We start from the raw sequence: 27,887 nt of genomic DNA on the forward strand, positions 1-27,887 counted from the left end.
AAAAAACTTAAACAGCAGGTCCTGTAGAGATTACACTGAGGCTGCAGTTATCCTGAGTTGCTAGATTGTACATTTTGCATAATTTTAGGTGAAAGGGAAGCTTATCTAAAGCTTCTTAAACGCAATAATGTGATGATATATACGTACAGTTAGGAACATGTTAATTGGTGTATACAAGATTCTATTCGTTTTTAGGTACTTTAGCCAGCAGTGTAAAACTGAAGAAGATGGTTTAATGATATTTATTAACTCCATTTTTTTGCACTATAAGGTGCACCAGATTATAAGGTGCATTTTAAGATTAACTTCCAATTCAGCAGGTCTCACTGCTGGGTGGTGGTGTGGTGGTAGCTAACTAAGTTAAGTAAATCTAAGCTAAGTAAACAAAACAGTAATAAAAAAAGTATTTTCTTTTCAACAGAAATATTTGTTAAACTCAGTAGTTACAATTGGTAGACAGCATTGTTATTGGGACACAAGAAAAGGACCCAAAGCATGTCCATTGCCATTCAGAGGTGAGTATCATTGGCCTGTAGCCTGCTGCACAGCTGGAGCAGCATCAGCATTAGCAAGTATATTAGTTTACAGCCTAAGCCTTTATTGTGTTAAAATAAGCTATGTGGGACGAATCGCTAGCTGATATCACCCTGGCTTACCAGAAAACTCAGGGTTCCTCAGTGTAGCGCTGTCAGCCGGCATTAGCTGCTAACCGCTAGCACTATCAGTAAGCTGCTAATGCTAATGTTGCTGCACCCAGTGGAAATATGGAAATCTGAACTTACTGTAAGTAAACGGAAGAGCTTTACTCACCCAAATAAACACCCAGTGGCGTGATCTGCTGAATTAGAAGGAAAATATGGCGACACCATTTTTATAAAATAGACCACAAAATAGAGGTTTATTGAAATTAATCCTTATAGTCCAGTGCACTCTATAGCGTGAAAAATATGGTATAAAAAATGTAATGATAATCGTTGTAAAGTAGCCTGTATATTTAATGCTATCTGATGAACAATATAGTAATGGTAGAATTTCTTAAAATAACAGTAATACAGCAGTTTCATGTGTGTTAGTAGGGCTTGCCGATATTGTAAAAAAAAAATTCAAATATATGAAAGATTCTCAATTACGATTATGATTTTTAGTTGTTAAATAACTTTAGTTTTTTTTTTTTTTTTGTGAACAGGCAGCGCCATTTAACGTGATGCACACGTTTTTTTTTAAAGTAGTAACCTAACTTAACCTTTAACCTTACATGCAGTTTTATATTAAACATGGTGAAAACATAACCTCTTAGTATTTCAGTTTAGGGAAAGTGTCAAATATGAAAATCGCTGCAACATAAAAGAATTTTTTACAGCTTTCTGACAGAAGCAAATTGTATCTACCAAAAATCACTCTGGGGGCTTCTATATGTAAGGATGTTATATTATTATCCCATTTTAAAAATCACATTAAAACAATAACTTCCCGACCCCAAGTATTAGATATATAGACTAGGTTTAAAATGATATTATAATGTATGTGGATGTTTGAATCACACATTATTTGGTTGTGGGGTACTGAATGTGTTTACAGCACTTGTGTATGACCTTTTACCCGGTGGCCTGACGTCCCCTGCCTCCAATAGCTCGGATGACAGAGGGGTTATTTTGGGTCCGACCCCTGACCTAAAAAACCCACCTCATCCCCTCTTTGTTCAGCGTGGAAGGAATCTCACCTCCTTGGGAATGACGACCGTGATCACATGGCTTGGAGTCCTGACAGCGAATGTTTTCGTACACTGTCACCTACTTGGTCAGCAGGCGAGGGGGAGTGGTGGGGGAGTGGTGGGCTCCTCACTTTCTTTGTGGTAAAGGGAAGTATCCCAGCCTTTCTCTTTGACCTTTACTCTGATTTGTAGTAAGGGAAAAGGAACAGCTGGAAGCCATGTCCAAACTTTACCCCATCACTAATCACTGTCTGCTTCCCGCCTGGAAAATCAATTTCCCATGATCCCAGTCAATGACAGGAAAACAAACAAACACAGGGGAACGAAAAAAAAGCATCGTTTGAACATGACCACATCTGTCTGCGGGATGCCGGGACCCCTCGTACCGGGTCCCACCCTACTCCCAGAGACCTGCTACAAATAGAGCTTACTTAACCACAACAAACCCAGCATGGCTGTACCTCCAGCACTCATGGGATTTTACCAAAACAAGAGGATCAGAAAGTTCTTTTTAGAGAAGGATCCATAGAAGGACCACTTTTGAAGAGGGCTGCAAGGGTATGAGATTTTCACAGTAAATAATCTTCTCTTTAGTTATGAAGCTCAGTACACCAGAATGTAGGTATCAGATCAGAGTGATATTGAAATATTGAAAATGTGTTTAAGAACAGATCAATGTTATTGACACATTTTCACAATATCACAATAAACGTTGATTTCAAGTTATTTTCCAGCCATGGATGCATCGCAGACTGGAAATAATTAATAAATGTAAATAAAACCAGAATGCAGTGATTTGCAAATAGTCCCCTCATAGAACCCTATTAAATTTACAAAAGAGACATTTCATAGTTTTACAAAAAAACATGAAAACATACCTAATTTATAACTTGATAGAATAGTTTTGCATGTCCTAGTAGTTGCTACTAACTCACATAAATGATATAAAACAAATGTAAAAATAGCGTTTTAGAGGCAGAGTCTCTCAGTAGCAGTGATGGACAGAGGTTCATCAAGATAAGAAGACTTATCTTAAATATCTCACCATCTACAGTACGTTATATCTTAAAAAGGTCCAGAGAATCTGGAGAAATCCCTGTGTGCACTGGACAAGGCCGATTGTCAGTATTAGATGCTTGGATGCTAGTGATTTTCGGACCCTCAGGTGGCACTGCTTTAAAAACAGGCATGATTTTGTACTAGAAATCACTGGATGGGCTTTGTAATTTCCAGAAATCAGTAACTGTAAACACAGTTCACCAAACAATCCATAAATACAAGTATAACGCAGTTAATGCAGTGAATAAGCCATATGTCAACGCAATCCAGAAACGGCACTGCAAAAAGTAAAACTAAACCCAAATTTGTACTTCTTTTTGGAGATTTTAGAACAGCAAATGCTTCCATCCAGACCACATCTCTTTCAGGGAAGGTATTACATATTTCAGCAAGGTAATGCTAAACCACATACTGCATCCATCATCCAACAGCATGGCTTTGCAGAAGGTGCTGAACTGGCCTGTTTCCAGTTAAGACTTTTTGCCATTAGAAAACTTTTAGTGTTCATAAAATGAGAAATTCAGAAAAGAATCCTGCATTATTGCACGAGGCTCAAACAACATCCTGTCCCAAATCTCCAGCAGCTGGTCTCCTCACTCCTCACAGCCGGTCTCACAAACAGAAGAGGATGCTGCATATTGGTAGACATGTCTCTGTCTCAAATGTTGGATGTATTGCTTTAAAAATTTCAAAAGATCAAAATAAGTTCATATTTTGATGAAATGGTAAAATGTCTTACTTTTAACATTTTTATTACTATTCATGTTTTTTTAGGTTAAACAAACTAAAACGAAGGAATGACCAAACTAAAACTTTCTAGTAGCACCTACCAGCCATTTCACAAGAACATATGTACCACACCTGCACATATTTATAAACAGTAAGATAGACATGTAATCCACACCCATACATGTCTTTATATATTTTACCAGTTGTTTATTTACCTGTTGTGTGGAGTCTAACTGTGACTGTAAGTTAGTATTATGTTAAGTCCATTGATTATTGTTTCTGGTTAATAGTTTAAAAGTTTTTGTACTTAGAATCTCAGAAGGATTAAGACAGACTAAAACAATGTGCATTCCAAGCAGTGAACTACAGTGTTTACTAACTTATTTTACTAACTTTTTAATGCTGAAACAGTTGTGAACTGCTGGCTGGGGACTGTTGGTTGATATATCATATCTTGTGGTGTTCCACAGGGTTTTAGTCTATGGCCAATAAAACTGATGTTAATAATTATAAAGTCTGTAGTTCTGAAAGTGAAGGTCTGGCTTACATAAAGGTTCTACCAGGTAAAACACTAAAAACAAACAAATGTAATGTTAGGAAAATTACAGGTGGAAACCTGACAGATTTCAATTAATATTTTAATGCAAGCTGATTTTTTTCTTAGGTCATTTAGTGTACCATCTTGGGATGCTTTGCTTACCACCAGTGGTACCCATACCACAGTTTGAGAACCACATACAGTTTTGTATTAGAGATGCTAGAACAGTTGTAACTTTTTTGCCAGTGTGATAAGCTATTAAGAAACAATAAGCCTTTCTTAAGGCATTTACAGTCTTTCATTGTTTTCAAAAAGGCTTCCTTGGCTATTAACCAACCAAATATCCTTTCTTCCTTTCGTTTCCGATGATTGGTGTGTTCACATGACAGTAATGACTCCTCTGGGGTTTCACACTGTGAAAGAAGTGTTAATATAGGAAGCAATGGAACTCACCTTTAGAGGCCTTTGATCTACAGCCAGCACTTGTATTAAAAGACCTCTGCCTGGGTGTGAACTCTCTCTGGACAGTGTATGGAGTCTGTAGGAGGAAATTAAACAGTGTGTGTGTTAGATTCAGATTGTGGAAACTGCAGAGTGGAGTGTTTACATGGCTCAAACACACCCAGGTCAGCCGGTTGATGAGTTCCTGAGACATTATTTAATTAGAGTGTGACAAAAATCAGGTCAAAATTCCAGTAGAGAAGAGCATAACACGGATAAGTTTTAATCTCAAATCGTGGCCTTGACATAGTTGTACCATATTTTTCGCACTATGAGGCGCACCGTATTATAAGGAGCATTAAGTGACACAAGTAAGGCACAGGGGTGTCGCCATATTTTCGTTCTAATTCAGCAGGTCTTGCCACTGACCTGTAAAGCTAAGCTAAGTTAAAAACAAAACTGTAATTCTTTTTCTTTTAAAGTCAAACGAGTGCAGATTTCTTTGCTGAAAACCGTTCATTTGAGTGAGTAAAGCGCTTCTGTTTTCCAGATTTCCAATTTTCCGGATTTCCAATAAGGCTGGGTGCAGCAGTATTAGCATTAGCAGCTAAGTGCTAGTGCTAGCTATGGTTAGCAGGTAATTCCGCCTGACAGAGCTACACTGAGGGACACTGAGTGTTCCGGTAAACCAGGGTGCTATCAGCTAGCGGTTTGTCCCACATAGCTTATTTTAACACTGTAAACTCGCAGACTACAGGCTGATAATACTCTGAATGGCGAAAGAGCTAGCACTTTGCGCTGTAAATGGCTAATGCTGCTTCAGCAGTGCTAGCCAGGTTTAGCAGCAGGGTAAAGGCCGAAAATACTCCCCTCTGAATGTAGAAAGACCTAGTGCTTAGCATGGTTAGCAGATTCTGCTCCAGCCTAGGTAAAACTGAAACTCCTTTATAACACTGTACTTCAGTGAAGTAGCTTTACTGCTCCTTACACCCTGACTGTTAGAAATCATACATAAGGCGCTCTGGATTATATTAGTTTTTTGGGAAAATTAATACGGTAATCTGCCCTTGTTTCAGTCTTGACTCTGATCTCAATGTGTCCTGGTTTCAGCCTAGATTTATGCCTCAATGTGTCCTGTATTCATTCATGAATCAATCCAGATGTGTTTTAATCTCTGTCCTGACTTGATTGATTATTGATTCTGGATAGGCTCTGGACTCACCATGAGCACATAAGTGTGACTAAAGCTGAAATAAGCCATTACCCTGAAGTTGCATAATGGGAAGAGTCTAGTTTTTTTTCTATGGTAGATTCAAAATGATCTTACGAGTGATGCTTTACTCTTGTGTTTCTCCCTCTCCAGGTCCATCCACATGTTATTTGAGAAGGAGGTGAAGGTGAAGGGCATCCTGGCGTACCGCTACACTCCTCCACGCGCTGTTCTTGCAAGTGGAAAGAACAATCCGGAAAATGAAGGCTTCTGCCTTGACCCGGCAAACTGCCTAGACGACGGAGTGCTGAATGTTGCGGTGTGTCGCAAAGGTACAGCTCCGGACACATAACTCGTCCTCAGAGTCTACCAAAAACCTGCTACTCCTACTCCTACTGCTACTGCTACATCTACAACTATTACTACAGCTGTAACTATTACTACTACTTCTACAACTGTGACTGCAAGAAATTCTTCTACAATAACTACTAATGCTGCTACAACAACTACTTACTTCTCTTACTATTACAACTAATACTCTCACAAGTACTACTACTGCTCCAACTGCTACAATAACTCCTACTGCAGCTACTACTTCTGGATCTACTGCTGCTACTGCTCCTACTGCTGCTGCTATTACAACTAATATTCCCACAAGTACTCCTACTGCTTCAACTGCTACACTAGTTGTACTACAACTACTGCTTAAGGAGCTACTGCTGCTACTGCTCTTATTGCTACAGTTATTACTACTAATACTCCCAAAAGGACTGCTACTTCTACTACTCTAACTGCTACTATTATTAAAACTAATACTCCCACAAGTACTACTGCTTCTACAACAACGGCTACTTCTGCTACTCTTAACTGATACTATTGCAACTAATACTCACAGAAGGACTGCTACTGCTGCAACAACAGCTGCTACTTCTACTACTTTAACTGCTACTATTATTATTAGAACTAATACTCCCACAAGTAAAATTACTGCAGCTACAACAACTGCTACTTCTGCTACTCTAACTGCTACTATTATTACAACTAATGCTCCTTCAAATCTCCTACTGCAGCTACTACTTCGGATGATACTGCTGCTGCTACTACTCTTATTGCTACTGTTACTCTCTCACAGGTAATTATCCCACAAGGACTGCTACTGCTTCTACAACAACTGCTACTTCTATTACTCTAACTGCTACTATTATTACAAGTAATGCTAATGCTCCCACAAGTACTACTACTGCTCCAACTGCTACAATAACTCCTACTGCAACTACTATTTCTGGATATACTGCTGCTACTGCTCATCATATTGCTACTATTACTACAACTAATACTCCCTCAAGTACTATTACTGCTGCAACAACTGCTACAACCTTTTCCGCATCTTTATTATTACAACTAAAACTCCCATAAGGGCTGCTACTGCTTCTACAGCACCTGCTACTTCTACTACTCTAACTGCCACGTTTATTACAACTCATACTCCCACAAGTACTACTGCTCCTTCACATCTCCTACTGCAGCTACTACTGTGGGAGATACTGCTGCTGCTGCTACTGCTACTCTTATTGTTACTATTACTCTCTCACAGCTAATACTCCCACAAGGACTGCTACTGCTTCTACAACAACTGCTACTTCTATTACTCTAACTGCTACTATTATTACAACTAATTCTCCCACAAGTACTACTACTGCTTGAACTGCTACAACAACTCCTACTGCAACTACTATTTCTGGATATACTGCTGCTGCTACTAATCTTATTGCTACTATTACTACAACTAATACTCCCGCAAGGACTTCTACTGCTGCAACAACTGCTATTAACCTTACTGCTACTATTATTACAGCTAATGCTCCCGCAGGTACTACAACAGCTGCTATGTTTATTACTCTAACTGCTACTGTTATTACAGCTAATACTCACACAAGTACTAATTATTATCCAACTGCTACAACGACTTCTACTGCAGCTACTACTTCTGGAGCTACTGCTGCTGCTGCTACTCGTATTGCTACTATTACTCTCTACATACTCTCTACATAATACATAATACTCCCACAAGTACTACTACTGCTGCAAAGACAGCTATTATTCTTACTGCTGCTATTATTACAACTTATACTCCCACAAGCACTACAACTGCTTTAACTGCTACAACAACTGCCTCAGCAACTACTTCCATCTTCTGGAGCAATTGCTGCTGCTACTACTAGTGGTTATGGTGCAGCTGCTATTATAATAACTTATTCTATTTCTGCAACTACTGCTGCTAATACCATTACTGCAACTGATATTAAAACTAATACTACCTACTAAGTAGTACAACAGTTACTACTACTACTTATGTGGGTACTGCTGCTGTTACTATTATGTAAACGGCTTCTGATACTACTCCTTCTTTAACTGCTACTACTCTTAGTTCTGATGCTGCTACTCCTGCTTCTACTTTCACAGTTGCTGCTACTACTGCTACTACTACTGCTGCTACTCCATCTCTTTCTTCTGCTTCTACTATTACAACATTTTACTACTACTATTACTACATGTGTTGATGTTGGGCCACACATACAGGCCCCACATGGTCATGTTATCTAAGACAGCTCCAGCTACTACTGATACTACTGATAACACTGCTTTCTTTTGCTACTAAGTCTTCTTTGACAGCACAGGACACACCCCCTGATCATTTTTAGAGTAATTAACAACATTTAAGTGGAACATTAACCCACCTTCATACTTAGATACTACACTAAGAACAGATCTGCTACTGGGTGTGTGTTGTAGGTGACTGGTCACATTTATATTTAGTTTGTTGATAAGAAACTCCCTTGTCGTACACTGTGGCTTTTATGTGTGACAACAAAGTAGAAGGTGGTCAGTGAGTGAAAACACAAGGTAGTAAGGAGGTGTTTCTAATAAAGTGGCCAGTGAGTGGAAACACAAGATAGTAAGTAGGTATTTCTAATAAAGTGGCCAGTGAGTGGTAACACAAGGTAGTAAGGAGGTGTTTCTTAGAAAGTGACCAGTGAGTGGAAACACAATGCAGTAAGTAGGTGTTTCTAATAAAGTGGACAGTGAGTGGAAGCACAAAGTAGTAAGTAGGTGTGTCTAATAAAGTGCCCAGTGATTAAAAGCACCAAGTAGACTGTAGGTGTTTCTAATAAAGTGGCCAGAGATGAAAGCACCAGGTAGTATGTAGGTGTTTCTAATAAAGTGGCCAGTGAGTAGAAGCAACGGGTAGACTGTAGGTGTTTCTAATAAAGTGGCCAGTGAGTGAAAGCACCAGGTAGACTGTAGGTGTTTCTAATAAAGTGGCCAGTGAGTGGAAACACAAGGTAGTAAGTAGGTGTTTCTAATAAAGTGGCCAGTGAGTGGAAACACAAGGTAGTAAGTAGGTGTTTCTAATAAAGTGGCCAGTGAGTGGAAACACAAGGTAGTAAGTAGGTGTTTCTAATAAAGTGGCCAGTGAGAGGAAACACAAGGTAGTAAGTAGGTGTTTCTAATAAAGTGGCCAATGAGAGGAAACACAAAGTAGTAAGTTGGTGTTTCTAATAAAGTGGCCAGTGAGTGGAAACACAAGGTAGTAAGTAGGTGTTTCTAATAAAGTGGCCAGAGAGTGGAAGTGCAGGGTTTTGCTGATGTGACTGTGTCAAATAAGGTTACATGCTGTCACTAAACACTCCACAGCTTTTACTGCACATGTGACTTGCTGACCCAGTCGTGCACACACACACACACATATATCCTCCCTCATTCAGTGTCACCGTGTAAATCATATCACATGACACAGTGGTTCTGGCAGATCTGTAATCTACCACATGCTGTGTGTGTGTGTGCGTGTGTGTGTGTGTGTGTGTGTGTGTGTGTGTGTCTGTTTCCATGTGCCAGGTTTCTGTGACCTCAGTAATGACTTCTCAGTATAATTCTGTTAAGGTTTGGTAGTTTGAAGTTTAAATGATTTCTATATATTATAATTATAATAATAGATATAAAAAGTATTTAGACAGTAAGATTATATATCTGTATCTATAAGCACAGATAATTGTAAATAAATTGTAAATAATAACAGTTTGCATATCTTAAAGACACATTATGTTAACAATACAACACATATATCACACAATTTACTGTTTCATGAAACATTTCTTGGCATAAAAAAAAAACTTGTTGGGACGGGGCAACAATGGACCTAAAAAAACACTTGTAGTAACACCAATCTACGAAATCTGCTTAAAAAAAATACAGTACGGAACCAGTATTATAAAAATATTTCAAGATTCTGTCCCTGTGTACAATAAACAAAGCCAAGGATCAGTAACGGATGTTGGTGATCTTTGGGCCCTCAGGTGGCACTGCATTAAAAACATGCCGGATTCTGTACTGGAAATCACTGCTGGATCTTTGAAACACTTCCAGAGATCGTTGTTTGTGAACACAGTTCTTTGTGCTATTCACAAATGCAGATTAAATCTGTATCACACAAAGAAGACATACAGTATGTGAATCCCATCCAGAAATGGTGCTTTCTTCTCTGGGCCAATGCCCATCAAAACACATCTGATAAAAGTTGGCACTGGGCATCAAAAGGCTGGAAAATAAATAAACAAATAAATAAGTCCCACTTCTCACGTTTGGTATGTGTTCTGTGTAGGGGTGTGACAAGATCTCGTGCCACGAGATCTTGGGAGATTAAAACAGCACAATATTTCTCAGGTGTTATTATCAGGTGTTATTATCAGGTGTTATTTTTTCAGGTGTTAAATGTGTTTCATGAGACTTATGCACAGGTAACCAGAACAAATGTTTGATCACACACACCAGCCTCTGTATCTGCTTTAACACATTCCCACAAACTCACACAGAAACAACATGTAAAGATTCGGTCATAGGTTGCCGGGTCTGTATAGAACCATCAAGGAGGATTGCCAGTTCAATACAAAACTCTCACTAGTTCAGACAAAGGTCTGAAGACACTCATGTGAGATCATACAGGGGTGAAGTATGTATAGCATATGGTATCACTGTAGTATGTTAGTATGGTAACACTGGCTGCAGTACTTACATACTTTTCTGTATTTTACTACATATGATAAATAATACATAATTCTTAATCAGAGGAAAAACTGATTGACATCAATTACAAGATGATTACTTACAATATTAATTCAGTTCAGTTATTCAGTTTTGCATTTTGTGAGTTTATATGTAAGTCAAATATAATAATTCCAACCATATAAAAATATATATACTGTTAAAATCTCAGTCTAGTCATGTGTAAAATACAAAAACTAAGATGTTTGAGGAGGAAATTAACGTACTGTAGTGTGTGTGTGTGTGTGTGGGTGTGTGTGTGTGCATGTGTTTGCACACCTATTGTTATGGGTAAAAGGTTGAAACTGCCCTTCGCTGCCCTCTTTTCCTTTCTCACTCTCTCATTCTCTCTCTGTCATGCACACATTGTTGTCAAACACATTTGTAGGAAAATGTCCACCTCTGCCCCACTGACTCGCTGGCACTTGGTCAGTTTGTTCCATTAGTAAACAGCCTGTATGACCCTGTATGATAGGAGTGTCCTTCATATTGGTCTTATGACTGAAACAACATGTTCTTAATGCTGGAAATGTGGACGGGGCGACTCTTGGATATCTAGAGTTATTATCATTGCATTATTATATTATTTGAATCTAATATTTATCTATATTTATGATAGAGCCATTTGTAGATTTGTGAACCTTTTACCCCTTTAACCTATTTTTTTGTACATCTTTATAAACACTCATTCACAGAAAAGTGCATGAAAGAGTTGTGAATGTAATGATCGTGAATGTAAGTGGTTAAAATATCATCATATTGGCATGCACACTTGCAGGTAACTGAAGCTTGGTGATAAATGTGGCAGTCAGGGAGGCCAGTAAAGGGTTGCACTCTGGTACAAAGCTATGGTATTCCTGGAAAACCCTTGGTGTGTGTGGGTGAACATCATGCTGCTGAAAAATAAACATTGGAAGCCCTGCCATCAGAGGCAATACATTGCCACAGGATGTCGTTCAAATATTGCTGAGCTGTTTGATAGTGTCCCTTACATCACTACTAGGGGTGACTGACTGTTGTATGCAATGACTCTCCAGATCATCACACCACTAGTTGAAGCAGTGTGTCACTTCACAGCTAATGCAGGATTGAAGAGGTCACAATAAGCCCTCCATTCTGAAATCCAATCGTTGTCGGATCCCAAACAGAAACTAGATTTTTCGCTTAATAGGATACAGTTCTGGTCAGTTCCAGGCCGAATCATGTCGGTTTATTGTTTTGTATTGTTTATTAATTGTTTATTATCTATTATTTCTCCCCTGCAGAAACAATTAGTGGAAACAAAGCCAGTAGAATGCCCTAAATGAAGAGGATCTGACAGCACTCGTAAAACGTCCAGTATATTTATTTGACTCACGGATAGAACACTTTTTCGGTCCTTAGGCCTTCCTCAGCTAAATTAATAATACACGTATCCTACTCAAAACAATCTAGACTAAATAACAATATCCAATACCTTACAAATCCACATGCCCGTCAAAAACAAAAATTAAAGAAAACAAGTCAAAGAAAAAAATCTTTATTCATACCTTTTGGATTTACTGTATTCTCTGTAGGAGACGCTGCTTAGGATTTCCACCCCTAGTTAACGATTTTACAATTTCCACACCCATGAAACGTAAAGAGATAGCATCATGTCCCGCATTTTTAGCTACTGGGGATTTTCAATCTTTTTTTCTGATTGCACATTTATGTTTACAAATCCTTGTCATTTGTCGTATATAGTTTTTCCTGCTTAGAAAAGACCGAAAAGGCATTCTAACAAACAAACCACAAAAACGTGGACAGACATGTTATCCTACCCCTAAATTTGAACTTCTCCTGGGTTTGTGGATGTACATAACAGTCCTGTGTCATCATGTTGTTGCAAACAAAACACAACTTGATGGGCATGTGAATTTGAAAGGTATTGGATAATGTTATTATTATTGTGTGTATTATTAATTTTGTTGCACATCATTTTTGTTTGTATGTTTAAGCTTCCATGGAACATGACAAAAGTCACAGTACACAGTACTTGTTCCTGTCTCCTGTGGCACATCAAAGTACTACAGAGCTCATTCAAGTCAAGTCAAGTAGCTTTATTATAAATACTGCATATGTACAGGACATACATAGAATTGAAATTACGCTACCCTGCTTCCCAAAACTTACAGCAAGTACAGAAAATAAGATTATAAATATAAAATAATAGGAGACATTATATGTACAATGCAACAAGGACACAGTAGACATACTAGAGACAGAAGACAATGGTGCAATAGTGATGGGGTGAAAATAAGCAAAGGTGGAAAAAGTACTGAAAATTGTAATTAAGTAAAAGTACCTTTACTTTGCTAAAATTCTACTCAAGTAAAAGTACCCATCTAAAAATCTACTCGAGTAAGTTTTTGTTCAGACCACCCCATAAAACATTTTCAAGAACAAGTTGCATAGGATTCTATCATCCATTTTTTTTCTTTACTGTTAAAAAGTTATGGTCATATATTTGACTATAAACCATGTTTTTATAGTTTTATAGTCCATTATTATTTTTAACTTGCCATGTTTTTTTTTTAACATCCAAGCAGATTGTTTAATGTTTCCAATAAAAACTTAAGGAATTATCATTAAAAACATGAAATCATAAAAAAAAAAAAATGTTGGTGGGCGCATGTGCAGTGCCATAAAGAGGCACATATCGATGGGTAGCATAATTTGACAGAACACCGTTTTCCCCGAGCACAGCTGATTTACACAGCGTCTCTCCCGCTAACCGCAATAAACACTGCTAGGCAAAGTTCAGCTGCGCTGCCATGGAGAACAAAACTCTTTTTTAACTTATTTTTTAATTCAGACAATTCATTTTTTTCCCCCAGCATTTTATTTTTTACTTAGTAATTGGGAGTTTTCCAACGTATCGAAGTAAATTACTTGTGTCAAAATGTACTTGATATTTTAAAAACTACTTTAAAAATTACAAGTCAAGTCAAGTCAAGTCATTATCAACCGCTTTATCCATTAAGGGTCGCGGGGGGTGCTGGAGCCTATCCCAGCCGGCATCGGGCAGAAGGCAGGATACACCCTGGACAGGCTGCCAATCCATCGCAGGGCAGACAGACACACAGACACATGCACTCACACACTCACACCTATGGGGCAATTTGTATCCGACATCCAATCAGCCTAACGTGCCGTCTTTGGACTGTGGGAGGAAACCGGAGCACCCGGAGGAAACCCACACAGACACGGGGAGAACGTGCAAACTCCACACAGAAAGACCCGGGTCGCCCCAGCCGGGAATCGAACCCAGGCCGTCTTGCTGTGAGGCGGAAGTGCTACCCACTGCGCCACCATGCCGCCCTAAAAATTACAAATTACTCATAAAATCTACTCAATTACAGTAATGTGAGTAAATGTAATTCATTAATTTCCACCTCTGAAAATAAGATATATAATATAAAAGAATGGGAGACACCTGTACAGTACAACAAGGACACAAATAGACATACGTAGACAGAAGTCAATAGTGCAATAGTGATGGGGGGGTGATTAAGATGGAATGACAGTACAAGTATAAACAGAACCCGTATAAACAGTAGTGAAAATATGGTATATAGCTTAAGGCTGGTAAAGTGAATGAGTGCATAAAGTTCTTAAAGTTCACAGTTTATGGGAAGTTAAAGTGAGTAATGCCACAGTCATTCAGACACTTTTTAAATTTGGGTCTAATTCTTTTTGTTCCAAATCATCACAATAGCTTTTTATTTATTGTCATACCATGCTGGATTGTCTGTATCATACATAGGCTCACCAGTGGCCCCTGTATTTGGTGTAAACAGCCTAAACTAGCAGTTACAGAATGTGGGGAGAGGTCCGTGTTATACACTCAGAATAACTGGGCCAGAGTTCCTGCACAGGTCTTACATTTAACACAGATAGATATAGTATAGAGTGTAATGGTGTGATACACTGTCACTCAGAGTGCTGTGAGGCACGTGTGTGTGGGTATGTGTCAGATTAGTACTCACTTCCCTTTTGGTAAGGTCGTTGACCGGCAGTTACCTCTGCTGAAACAGAGGGAGAAGCTCAGACGAAGCTTTCATGCATGTATTTTAAGTCTGAACTGAACTGAAATTTAATTCATTCTTTAGTGACTTAGAAGACATTGTTAAATTATTGTACAATATATAAGACATGACCTCAGTAATTATTTTTTGGTGACATAAGTATTATCCATTATCCATGGTGTTTACTTGTGTTAGTGAGGAGAGCCTATTAAGTTGTTTGAGCCGATATGGTGGAGTGGTTGTATTTTATTGTATTTTATGTTAATGTTATATTTTAATTCTAATAACTTAGCATTTTTGTAGACAAAGTAGTTAATTGGTATTTAAATATCGCATAATATGGCATTATGGAATTATAATACATTATAGTACAATATATGGACATGACCTTAATACTTTTTGCTAACTAAAGTGAAAAGGCTGATAGGTTAACATAATTTAAAATCAGTAGTATAATTTTATTTGCATTTTATTTAAAGTTCTCATTCCATTATTGTTTAATTCATTTTAAAATGTGGTGATCCAGTACAACACTGCTTTATTCCGGTGGAGGAGTGTAGGTGGGAGAAACAATAGGATTTTCATACATGCAAATATATCGCCTCTGATTGGCTAACAGCACTGCGACGCATTGAGACAGACAACAGTTAGAAATGTTTTAAAATAAAGACATTTCTACACTAATAACAGTCTTTGCAAAGTCATATGTTACTTTACAACATGTGTAATACTCTGCTAAGTGCAGTTCAATCACTATAAGGTATAATTATAAATGCATTCATAATTCATTATGAATACTGGATTTATGGCGAGTGTTACCAAATTTGTATCTGCCAACTACCATAGCTAGATATTGCAAAAATACGATAGACTCAGGTTATTATTTATTAAAGCAGGCCTCATGACCACTTTGCGATGTTAAAGCATAAATTGATTACTGTGATCACGCAGTGATTAACTATCTCCCAGTTCATTTTGAACAATTTGACTGTAAATGTGCATTAATCTGCTCCTCCTGATGTGCTGGTGGTGTAGTACTCCTGCCTTACTGGATTCAATGTGAACTTTGTATAAAATCTGTATAAAATTACCAAACTGATCTTCCTTCTATCCTTTTGGACCCAGTATTAGTTATATGAGCTTGAATCCTTAAAAAGCCCTTTATCGCATCCTAATAAATCCCTTTATATCATTCACATCATTCATGAGCACTGTGCAGATAATACACACACAGTAATATCAGCCATCTCAGATTTAGTGTGGGTTCTTAAAAGACCGTACATAATGAATTGTCACATTTAAAAGCAATGGGAATGGACCTTAGGGAATTTGGCCAGAAATGGTCATTCAGGGTCATGGGATTTAACCAGACCTCCATCTTTGCAAAGATCGCTGTCTTGCTGGGGGATCACAGGGGAGATGATGTACCAAAAAATGGAGGCTTCAGATATTTCTGGTGGAATGTGTTCTGAGTGTCAGTGATGTTGATTTAAGGGGGATGTATTGCATAAAGTGTGCATTCATTTTAACTTTATTTATATATTACAGCAAAAGCATAAGTTACTGTGGAAAAACCTAGGCTACCATTTAAAGGTCTCATTCCACTAAAATCCACTTTTTCTTGTTCTTTGTGAAATACAACAATTCTCTCTGATTTGTATATGGATGCTGCACATTAAAATGTTCCTCAACCTCCATTTGACTCAGTAATCAAACGCACTGACCATGAACTAAGATACTTTAAATATTAATGTCAGGATTAATGTTAGGCTATGTCCTAATCTTCTTTATAATACAGTATATACATATTAAATAATAATATATAAAAAAACTGTCCTCACAGATAACCTCTCCTTTGTCTTCCAGGTGCTCCTGTTATCGTCTCATTCCCTCATTTCTACCTGGGTGATAAGAAGTATGCGGACGCCATAGACGGTCTGTCACCAGTTCACGAGCACCACCAGACCTACTTGGATCTGAACCCTGTAAGCAGCTTTTCAGAAACATCCCACATATTTCTGTCATTTTAAAGATCATTAAATGCCCCTGACATATTGACAATAAAATAGCATAACAAAGCAATTATTGAAGAGTTATTGAAGTGCTGGTCTGGGATTGCACAACTGGCTAAAATACTGTTCATTGTTTTTTTTGTTTTTTTGTTTTGGTTTTTTTTTCTGTTCGACCAAATATTGATTTATGAGCTCCTAAAACTTTATGAATATGAACTTGTTTTCTTTGCATTTTTTACGGTCTGAAAGCTCATTTCATCCGTTTCTCATTTTCTGCAAATAAATGCTCTAAATGGCAATATTTTGATTTGGAATTTCCCATTTATCATCAGTCTTTCAAAATGTGGTTTGTGGTGAGATCTTGTAGCAGATGATAGATCCTCGGCTTAGCAAACTAGAAATGACTTTTTTAATTATTTGATTATTAGCATCAAACATACAAAGACTACTTTGGTTTCATGATGTTCCTATGGTTCTTTATGCTTACATATCTTTATTAGGAAAATTAAAATCACTTAAAGAACTGGCTGACCAGATAAAAAACATTTTTTAAGAGTGTACTTATTCAAACAGGTTGTTCTCCAGGGCCTTAACATAACTCTCTGAGTCTGAGTTATAAACCTTCTTACCCCCTCTAGCGGTGACTGTTCAGTACTGCAGGAATAGAGGGATAAGAGCTGCTCTCTGTGGAGGAAAACAGGCTTTTAGAAATATTTACTTTCACATCATTGTTCGTTTTTCAAACACTGTACTGTGTTGATGTAGCTCTACACACTCTCTGGGTCAGTTTACCCCAGATGATCTTTTTTTTCCTTTAATTCTTTTTTAATGAAGGAAAACATCACACGATATTACGTGTAGGTGCTTTTTATTGAGGTTTTGGAGTTCTTTCCAGATCTTAAACTGACAGTTAAGGTGTGTGTGTTTGTGTGTGTGTTGCAGACTACTGGTGTCCCGGTTCGTGCCGCCAAGCGAGCCCAGATAAACATCCTTCTGGACAGAGTATCTGGATTTCCGTGAGTGCACCTCCTTTCACAATATTTTTTTAAATCGATAAAATCAACATTTTGTCACAGTGTGTTAATGTGTGTATTCATCACTATCAGGGTTCCACGCTCCAAGTTTTAGACATTAGAATGGGAATAGAATATTTTATATATCATAAATATGCAAAACACAAAAGTATAATGAAAGAAAAATTATTTTAATCAAAGCTGACAAATCACCAGTTTCTTAACTTGTCAACTTTCCAAAAGGTATTCATTTTTTGTCAGTTTTTTGCTTATTTAGGAGTATTTTATCCTCTTCAGTAACATAGATGCTATGAAGTATAATGGAGAACTGTCTAGCGATGTCTTGAGCATCACAGTATTATTATACTATCGTTATTATTGTGTGCAAAGTATGTGGACAGTATCATATCATAGATACTCTGTGATTCCCACCCCTAGTGTGGAATGTATAGGTGCACCTTTCTTACCTGTTTGAAACCTCAGTTTGCACAAACAAACATTTGCAAAAAATCTGATTTAATTTGTTTATTGACTGTCTAAACTAGAGGTGAGCTATACGGCCCTAAAATAATATCACAATATTTCAGGGTATATTTATGATAACCATATTCTTGAAGATATGGCAAAAAAAGTTCATGTCAGTAATATACTACTGTAATTAAAAACATATTAAAGTTTTATTTAATACACATTATAAAAGTTTCATTCATTCGATAGAAACAATATAAAATCTATAAACATTTGTCTATTTTGTAAACAGTATCTTTCTCTCTCTCTATACCTCATCCACAGCATGACCAGAAACTTGAATGGCACTGTATTCCCTGTTATGTTCCTAAATGAGGTAAGAAAAATGAGATTTTTTTCTCAATTAAGAAAGAAAAAAAATATATATATATTTATTTATAGCACTTCAGACCTTCTTCCTGTATTTACCTCTCTGCTCTAACCAATCAGCTTAGATAACATTCTCATGTAGTCTATTGTGATATATTTTGGAGCACTTAGGTAAAAAAAATCATCCAAAGCCCAATATTATCATGACATTCATGCCTGTAATGAGTGGACATAAATGTCTGACTATCTCGGGCAATATATCGTCAATATAGATATATTCAATACCATTTAACACATTGTAATATGTAGCTGCTATGCAGGTTAGCTCTTGAATGTGATTTATAAAAAAAAAATGATCATACATGGGTGCTGTGTGTGGAAATGTTTTGGTTTCCAGAGAGATGACACTCAACAGAGAGATGACACTCTTGCGTAAATGATGGCTTAGAAATATCATAATGAAAGGAGCAGCGTAACACATTTATTTCACCATCTCAGACATCATCATCATGTGCAGTTCATCACGTCTTCATTTTATTATTTGCAGAGTCAGTGAAATACTTACTTACCTAGATACACATTTAACCTTTTACTATTTAAATACTAGGGGCGTCACGATTCTCTAAATCCTCGATTCGATTTTATTTCGGATTTTAGGGTCACGATTCGATTCGATTCTTGATTTTCTTTTCTTTTTTTTTTACAGCAGAGAGGCCTATGCCAGTTTTAGATTAGTCTATGCTCAGTCATTGGTTTGATTCATCAAATTAACAATATCTTATTTCAAAAGGTGGGCTTGATATAAGTGATGCAAAGTGATACAAGTGATCTGTAATACACCACATTAGGCACTAATGGTCAAATTTAAATAATTTAATTAAGATATATATGTAATCCCATCTAGTGGCTTTTTTTTTGGTAGCAGCAGTGTGCACTAATAAAACAGCAATTGTGCAGCATAAAATAAATAATAAAAAAAATACAGGAACAGTCATGTACAAAATAATAGAACAATTAGAGCCTTAACAAACTGAACTCTATCCTACTATAACAGTTAAACATGAATAATAAGACTTGGTCCCTGAGAATGACAAGTTTTTTTCTTTAACAAAGATATATTATTAACTTTATCTGAGAGAAAGATGCTCCTGTTATTTTTATATATATTTTTTTTTTCTTTAAGAAGATGAGAATGTCCACATTCTCTGGGGAAAGGGCTGCTCTTTGAGCAGTCACAATGTCCATGGTGTCGGCTACAGTGTGCTGCACCATTTGCGTAGCACGTGCGCTTGTGTAGCTTAGAGGGAGGGATCACCAATCCTCTTTTTGACTTCAAGGCTCGAGACCATGACATGACACCCCTATTAAATACCATATCATATTTTATCATATATCTTACAGTGGTATAAAAAAAATGGACACCCCTGATAATTGTCATGATCTACCTTATAAATTATTGGTTGTTCGGCTCTGCAATTTCCGTTAAATATATCAGGGCTGGTATGCATGGTGGAAAAAGAACACAACATTCCAAAACACTTTCTACCCATAGTAAAATCTGGTGGTGGTTCATCATCATTCTGTTGGGCTGTGTGATCAGTGCAGGTACTGGGGAATCTTGTTAAAGTTGAGGGTCTCATGGATTCCAGTCAATATCAGCAGATTCTTCAGAACAATGTTTAAGAATCAGTGAGAAAGTTGAAGTTAAAGCACCGGGGCTGGATACTTCAACAAGACAACGACCCTAAACACTAAACACTGCTCAAAATCTACTAAAGCATTCATGCAGAGGAACAAGTACAACATTCTGGAATGATCATCTCAGTCCCCAGACCTGAATATTATTGAAAATCTGTGGTGTGATTTAAAGCAGCTGTTCATGCTCAGAAACCATCAATCCTGACTGAACTGGAGATGTTTTGTAAAGACGAAAAGGTCCGAAATACCTTAAGCCAGAAGCCAGACTCATATTGGAAGCTGTAGGAAGAGTTTAGAGGCTGATATTTATTTTCTGCGAAAGGAGAATCTGCTAAATATTGATGTCATTTTTCTGTTAGGGTGCTCAAATGAATGCACCTGCCTAATTTAGTTTAGAATATTTCAAATATTTATTGCACACTTTCTGTAAATCCTCTAAACTTCAGTTCACTTCTCAAATATCACTGTTCTTCTGCTGTATGATATATTTAACTGAAGTTGCTGATCTGAACAACCTGTGGTTTATAAAGGAAAATCATGAAAATTATCAGGTGTGTCAAAACTTTTTTTTTGTGTCAAGACTAGGCAGAGAGCAGACATATGCAGATAAATGTAAGATGCTTTATTACAAGGACAAAAAAGACATGGGAAAGGAGTAGTCAAAACAGGTGTGGGTCAAATTAGCAGAGAGCAAAGGCAAAAACGCTTAACTAACTAAGGGTCGATACACAGAATAAATGTATGACAATTGTAATTTCTCTAAAAAAAAGTTTTTAGTCATATTTTAAGCAATTTTTACATTTTATTTATTAATAAAATTTATCTTTGCAGTCTGTTGTGATTGACGACGCTTCAGCAGCGAGGCTGCACAAGCTGCTGACCATCACCTTCATCGCCGCCAACTTCCCCTTCATCCTTGTCACTCTTGGAGTCATTCTCTTGCTCATCAGCATCCTCCTCTACATCCGCTCCCGCCAGAAGAAGGTAATGCGTGAGAGCGAGCGAGAGAGAACGTGAGTGTGAATGCGTGAGAGAGAGCGAGTGAGCTAAACAGTAGGACGGACAGAGCTTCCCTTGCAGATCAGCATTATTTTCAGTTTCGCACTGTCTGAGCATCCACTGTTCCGATTAACCACGAAGGAATGTGACATTTCAGCATCAGGCACTTTCACGCAACCCTGCAATCCTGCCTTGTGACTTCAAAGTTGCAGCACAATCAATTCCCACAATGCTTCAGGCTGTTTGTGGGCAGCTGCACTGTTCTGTTCTGTTCAGATCTTCTGAAGAGTAGCTGTACGTGAATTGTGTTCCTTCCTCCAGTTACAGAGAGAGAACTGTGTTCGGTTATAACAGGAATGGTGTTAGCATACATGCTAAAATGTTGGTGCTAGCAAGTATACTATATGTACAAAAGATCATAGAAGGCATTACCACTCACTGTGAGCAGAGCAGTGGGTGGTAATGATCAAGAATTGTGGTCTCAAGTTTGAATTCAGGGTCAGCGTGAACAAACAGGCAAGCTTGGAACGTAGCAAAAGTCATAAGACACAATATTAATTCTTGTCCCATGACTTTTGCCACGTCCCAAGCTTGCTTGTCTGAATTCTAACCAGAGATAACACTTCACAACAAGTGTGAGCATTCCCAAACCATCCCCTAAGGAAACAGTTTAGGATGATTATACATGACTTTTAGAGTGGGACAGTTTAAATTCAAATAAAGGATACCATTGCCTTGCTTCTCTATTTTGCTATTTAGCCCTCGATGCTAAAAGTACAATTCAGCTTTTAGCCTATTGCTAATGGCTAATTTTCAACTTTTAAGAACCTGCTATGATAGCCTGCATTAAACATTAAACTAGCTACTGTATTTTTCGCACTATAAGGCACACTTAAAATTCTTTAATTTTCCCCAAAAATCGGCCGTGCGCCTTTAAATAAGGTGCACCTTATGTATGTATTCTACCAGTCAGGTTGTGAGGTGCAGTAAAGCCACTCTGCTAAAGTACAGCGTTATACAGGAGTTTCAGTTTAGTTCTTCAGCAGTATTACCATTAGCTGCTAACCACGCAAAGCACTAGCTCTTTTGCTATAGCCTGCAGCTAACCCTGGCTAGTACTGCTAGAGAAGTATTAGCATTACCTGCTAATCAAAGCGCTAGCTCTTTTGCTCTTCAGAGGCGAATATATCGGACTGTAGCCTGCACGTTTACCGTGTTAAAACAAGCTACGTGAGATGAACCGCTAGCTGATAGTGTCCTTCCTTACCAGAACACTCCTCAGGGTTCCTCAGTGTAGCGCTGTCAGGTGGCATTAGCTGCTAAGAGCTAGCGGTTAGCCGCTAATGCTAATGCTCCAGCTTTAGTGGAAATCTAAGCATACTGTAAATAAACGAAAGGGCTTTACTCACCCAAATAAACAGTTTTTAGGAGAGAATTCTGTGTGGATTTAAATCCAGCGCTCGTTTGACTGATTGTTGTTGTTGTTTAAGAATTACAGTTTTTTTTTGTTTACTTAACTTAGCTTAGCTTTACAGGTTTTGCCACCCAGTTACCAGAGCTGCTGAATTTAGAAGGAACCCATGTTCCTGCTACTATAGTTATTAGTTACTAGTGTCGCATAAAATGTGCCTTATATAGTGCGGAAAAATACGGCAACACTTGTCACATCAGAAAAAAACAGAAAGTATTACCTACACACACCGAAGAAAAGTTTATAGTAAAGCACATAGAAACAGAACATACATCCAATGTTCACACAGTTAGCACAGCTAGCAAGAGTCACCTTATCTTCACAGTGCTGTTGCTGTGGCCTTTGTTTGTTTGTTTGCATGATATCTATGTGTTAGTGTGTGTTATAACTTAATCATTCCTTCTCCAGCATAATTCCAACATTAACAATGTCTATATATGTGTGTGTGTGTGTGTGTGTGTGTGTGTGTGTAAATGCGATCATCCTGACCCTAGTTACTAACACAAACACATTCTTAGCACTCTGCTAATGATTTACTAATGCTAGCATACCTGAGTGGGCAGCTCCAGTTCAGCAGAATCTAGCCTGGACAGAGTTTCTGAGCTGTAATCCTCCTCATGTTACATTACAGGTCTAATAGACCAGTTTTAAAGTAAAAAAAATGCAGGAATAAACATTTAAATTCATTTTTAGAGCACGGAGCCCTTTTCTGATGAGTTTAACTGAAAACACTGCTGTGATTCCTCATAGCTAAACATCATAAAAGGAGGACTAACAAAACTTATAAACTCATTATACACCCCCTGATCAGCAGCATCAGCACATACAGTGCTGTGAATTAATGTTTACCCCTCTTTCTGATTTTCTCTATTATTGCAGATTTCTCACAGTGATTTTTAACAGTGTTAGGTAAAGAAAACCTAATCAAACAATTAAAATTATTTCATTTAAATAATCTATCAAATATATGACTTAACTGTGTGAATAAATAAATCATTACTCACTTAGTTAAGCTGATTGACCACAGCCAGCCCTGTTGAAGGTAAAATCATACCCATACTGAGGCTCATTTTCACCGAGGGCCACATCGGCATAATGGCTGACCTCAGAGGACCAGATGTAACTTATAAATGTAACAAAACGTAACCAAATGTAATATAAAATTCATATATCTACTTCTTTTATGTTTACTTGTTGCTCTTTTATAACATAAATCCTTTTGATTTGTCATGTTATGAAATCCACAAACTTCATCAATCAAGGATCAAACTACAAACAAAAATTTACATCAAACACTAGTTATAATATTAACTGTGATCAAAATGTTTGACATACTGAAAAGAGGCTTAATTAGTATAAAATCAAAAATTGTGAGCTGCTAAGAACGTGTGACAGATGTTGACAGAGTTTCGGCATCAATGACTACACTGTCGTTTAGTGGCAGTAAGCTGTAACTGCGGGTAACACAATAAACATGAATTGTGGGAAATGTAGTTTTTGGTCAAAGCAAAGTGTCATTTAGATACTAAGACCTTTCAAGCTGTCACAGGCCACATAAAAGGACGTGGATGGCCACATTTGGCTCATGGGCCTTGAGTTTGACCCATATGCACTAGACATGATCTCTTTTTCTAAGGTTATACAGCAAGAGTTTCATGCTAGGTGCATTAGGGCTGGCAATTACAGGGCATCAGATTTATTATAATAATATTATCGCAGTGATACTCGATATATCACAAGACAATTATCTATGATACTTTCCTGCATCTGTGTTACTGAAGAGGATAAAATATCTTAAATAAGCAAATACCAGGAATTATGGGTTTATTGGTGTTCAACAACTAGTATTCTTCATCGCAGGTCTACCCAATCATTTAGTTAGCGCCACCATGTGGAGTAATGTAGCAGTAACTTGAGTATGTAAAATTTGGCGATGAGTCTTACGGTGTGTAGAGCGCCTATGTTTCAATACAAATATCAATATTTGACACCACTTATCATTAACTTATGCAACAATGAGGAACCTCACTGTGAAAACTGCAGAACTGGAACTGCCTGCCCCGGATATTATAGTTAACCATTGTGTGAATGAACTGCTTTGCATATTAACCCACATTTCTTCATGTGACTTCATTTGTTCAGAGGGAAGTTAAGCGCTTTGATTTTGTGGAAGCATACTATTCTGGGCCTGTAAGTGTTAACCATGCTCACTCTTTCTGTTACTACAACACTTTCTCACACTTTAATCTCTTCCCTAAATCCTCTGCCGGTTTTAGTGTCATTAAGACTGAAGGGCTTCAGTTTAGTGGTGGAAAATTTTGATGTTAAGCGGATGCTGTGGTGTGTTAAATGCTTAAATGGCTTAAATGACCAAAATAGTCTGGCTTATTTAGTTTACCAGAAAAGTTGGTACATCAACATATGTTTGGTGTGTAGCCTTTTTAAGACCAGCATTTGATCTGTAGTTGAAGTGGTTGCAAAGCTGGTCATCCTGGTAAAAACATGCTATAAGCTGGTTAAGAAGGTGATGAAACTGGTTGGTTAGCAAATGTACCAGGCTGGTTGGAAAACTGATGGTTTTGGTTTGGTAAATTTGGTCAAGTTGGTCTACCGGTTTCGTGAATTTATCTATATCATATCTAGGTCTGACATGACCAGGCTTGATCATGCTGGTTGACCAGCATGACCAACATCACAAACCTGGTCAAACAACATGAACTGCTTGTTTGACTAACATGACCACTAAACGCAAACTGGTAGATGACCATGACCAGCAAAACTAAGCTGGTGCACCAGTACTACCACAGTGATCAGACTAGTCAACCACCATGACAATCAAGAGTAAACTACATGACCAGCATGACCAAAGTATCCAAGCTGGATGAACAACATGGCCATCAAGACCAGGCACAACCAGCATAAAAAAACTGGTCGACCAGCATGACCTGCATCCCCAAATTGGTTGACCTGCATACCCAAATTGGTTGACCAGCATGACCTGCATCATCAAGCTGTTTGACCAGAATGAATAGCTAGAGCAATCTTGTCAACTGGCATGACCAAGCTGGAAGACCAGCATGACCAACAAAACCAGGCTTGTCGACCAACAAGACCAGCAAGTGTAAACTGATGACCAGCATGACCAACAAGACCAAGCTTGTTAACTAGCATGACCAGCAAGTGTAAACTAATGACCAGCATGACCGACAAGACCAAGCTTTTTGACCAACAAGACCAACAAGAGTAAACTAATGACTAGCATGACCAACAAGACCAAGCTTGTCGACCAACAAGACCAGCAAGAGTAAACTAGTGACCAGCATGACCAACAAAACCAAGCTTGTCGACCAACAAGTCCAACAAGAGTAAACTAATGACCAGCATGACCAACAAAACCAAGCTTTTTGACCAACAAGACCAACAAGAGTAAACTAATGACCAGCATGATCAACAAAACCAAGCTTGTTGACCAACAAGACCAGCACAAGTAAACTAATGACCAGCATGACCAACAAGATCAGCAAGAGTAAACTAATGACCAGCATGATCAACAAAACCAAGCTTGTCGACCATCAAGACCAGCAAGAGTAAACTAATGACCAGCATGACCAACAAAACCAAGCTCGTCGACCAACAAGACCAACAAGAGTAAACTAATGACCAGCATGACCAACAAGACCAAGCTTTTTGACCAGCATGACCATCAAGATCAATCTGGTGGACCAGTACAACCAGCATCAACAAGCTAGTCAACCAGCATGACCAACAAAACCAAGCTTGTCGACCAACAAGACCAACAAGAGTAAACTAATGACCAGCATGACCAACAAGACCAAGCTTGTCGACCAACAAGACCAACAAGAGTAAACTACTGACCAGCATGACCAACAAAACCAAGCTTGTTAACTAGCATGACCATCAAGACCCAGCTGGTGGACCAGTACAGCCAGCATCATCAAACTAGTCAACCAGCATGACCAACAAAACCAAGTTGATTAAACAGCATGACCTGCATAACCATGTTTTAGCACAAAATGACCAGCAAGAGCCAACTGGTCAACCTGCATGACCAGGCTGTACGACTACAATGAACATACACTATTCCGATCCAGAGCTGGTAAAACAGCTTAATTACCAGTATAGAGTTTTGTTTGGATGACCAGCTTTTCAACTACCTTGACCATTAAAGGGGACATGAAACACTTCAAGTATTTAGTATAATTCACAAGATGTATTTTCACTCTAACTAATTTTAGAAGTTTAACAGTTGTCAGTGAAGCGGAATTAAAATAATAAGCAATCTAAATGTCATTTGTTTAAGTAAGGGCAGCGCCATCTTGTCCCAGCGCTGAACGTGACGTCACGAGGTTGGTTCTCGAACGCCTCACTACTATAATCTATGAGAATACCGTAATTTAGATCCTCAATAGATCATAAAATCCAAACCAAAACTCAATGCAGAGCGGGGGAGCACTTTTGTATTGCCCCTGTGTGTAGTAATACTGGGAGTAGTGAAATTTAATAGGGTGAGGAATGAGAAATATTCACTTTCACTTTCATACCTTCAGCGGGAGCTCGCAGCGCTGAAGCGTGAGAATCCTCCGGTTAGCCGCAATGCTAGGGGTTAGTGGCGAGCACTTTCTAGACCAGGACTATGTGAAGGAGAGGGGTTTGAGTCAGGAGCATTAGCGCCGGATAAATAAGCTGCAGTCCGAGGCTTTTTTCCTCCGTTTTTTATTTTTCCTCTGATCAGCTGAGATGTACAGACCGTCGAATGGGTAACGTTACTATGAGAGCAGCAGCTGTACGAGCCGCACGGAACGAGAACACCGCGCTCACCCAGCAGAGCAGCGAGAGGTACCGTTACCGAAAATCTAGATAAAATGACAATTTAAAGAGAACATAGCTAGCGTTAGCTACTTAGCTAGCTATCTTATTATAGCTAGCCAACGCTAGCTAACACTAACTAGATGAAGCTAAGTACCCAGTAAGCTTTCTAACTTCTAAACTGAACGGTTTA

General features: G+C 38.1%; 1 protein-coding gene across 2 annotated transcripts in view; it reads left to right on the forward strand.

Annotated features, from left to right (window-relative positions):
* scarb2b (scavenger receptor class B, member 2b) overlaps positions 1 to 27,887 on the forward strand; it is an 80,775-nt gene that overhangs the window by 46,342 nt on the left and 6,546 nt on the right. The window contains exons 7-12 of one of the 2 annotated variants that reach the window (XM_049466161.1): positions 5,842 to 6,020; positions 16,704 to 16,822; positions 17,792 to 17,865; positions 18,655 to 18,706; positions 21,229 to 21,381; positions 25,010 to 25,057. In XM_049466161.1, coding sequence (XP_049322118.1) covers positions 5,842 to 6,020; positions 16,704 to 16,822; positions 17,792 to 17,865; positions 18,655 to 18,706; positions 21,229 to 21,381; positions 25,010 to 25,057 — 625 coding nt within the window. The remainder of the gene's footprint in view (positions 1 to 5,841; positions 6,021 to 16,703; positions 16,823 to 17,791; positions 17,866 to 18,654; positions 18,707 to 21,228; positions 21,382 to 25,009; positions 25,058 to 27,887) is intronic. The other variant, XM_022676324.2, reaches the window with a different exon arrangement.

The sequence above is a fragment of the Astyanax mexicanus genome, chromosome 17 (genome assembly GCF_023375975.1).
Source record: "Astyanax mexicanus isolate ESR-SI-001 chromosome 17, AstMex3_surface, whole genome shotgun sequence".
Lineage (NCBI taxonomy): Eukaryota > Metazoa > Chordata > Actinopteri > Characiformes > Acestrorhamphidae > Astyanax > Astyanax mexicanus.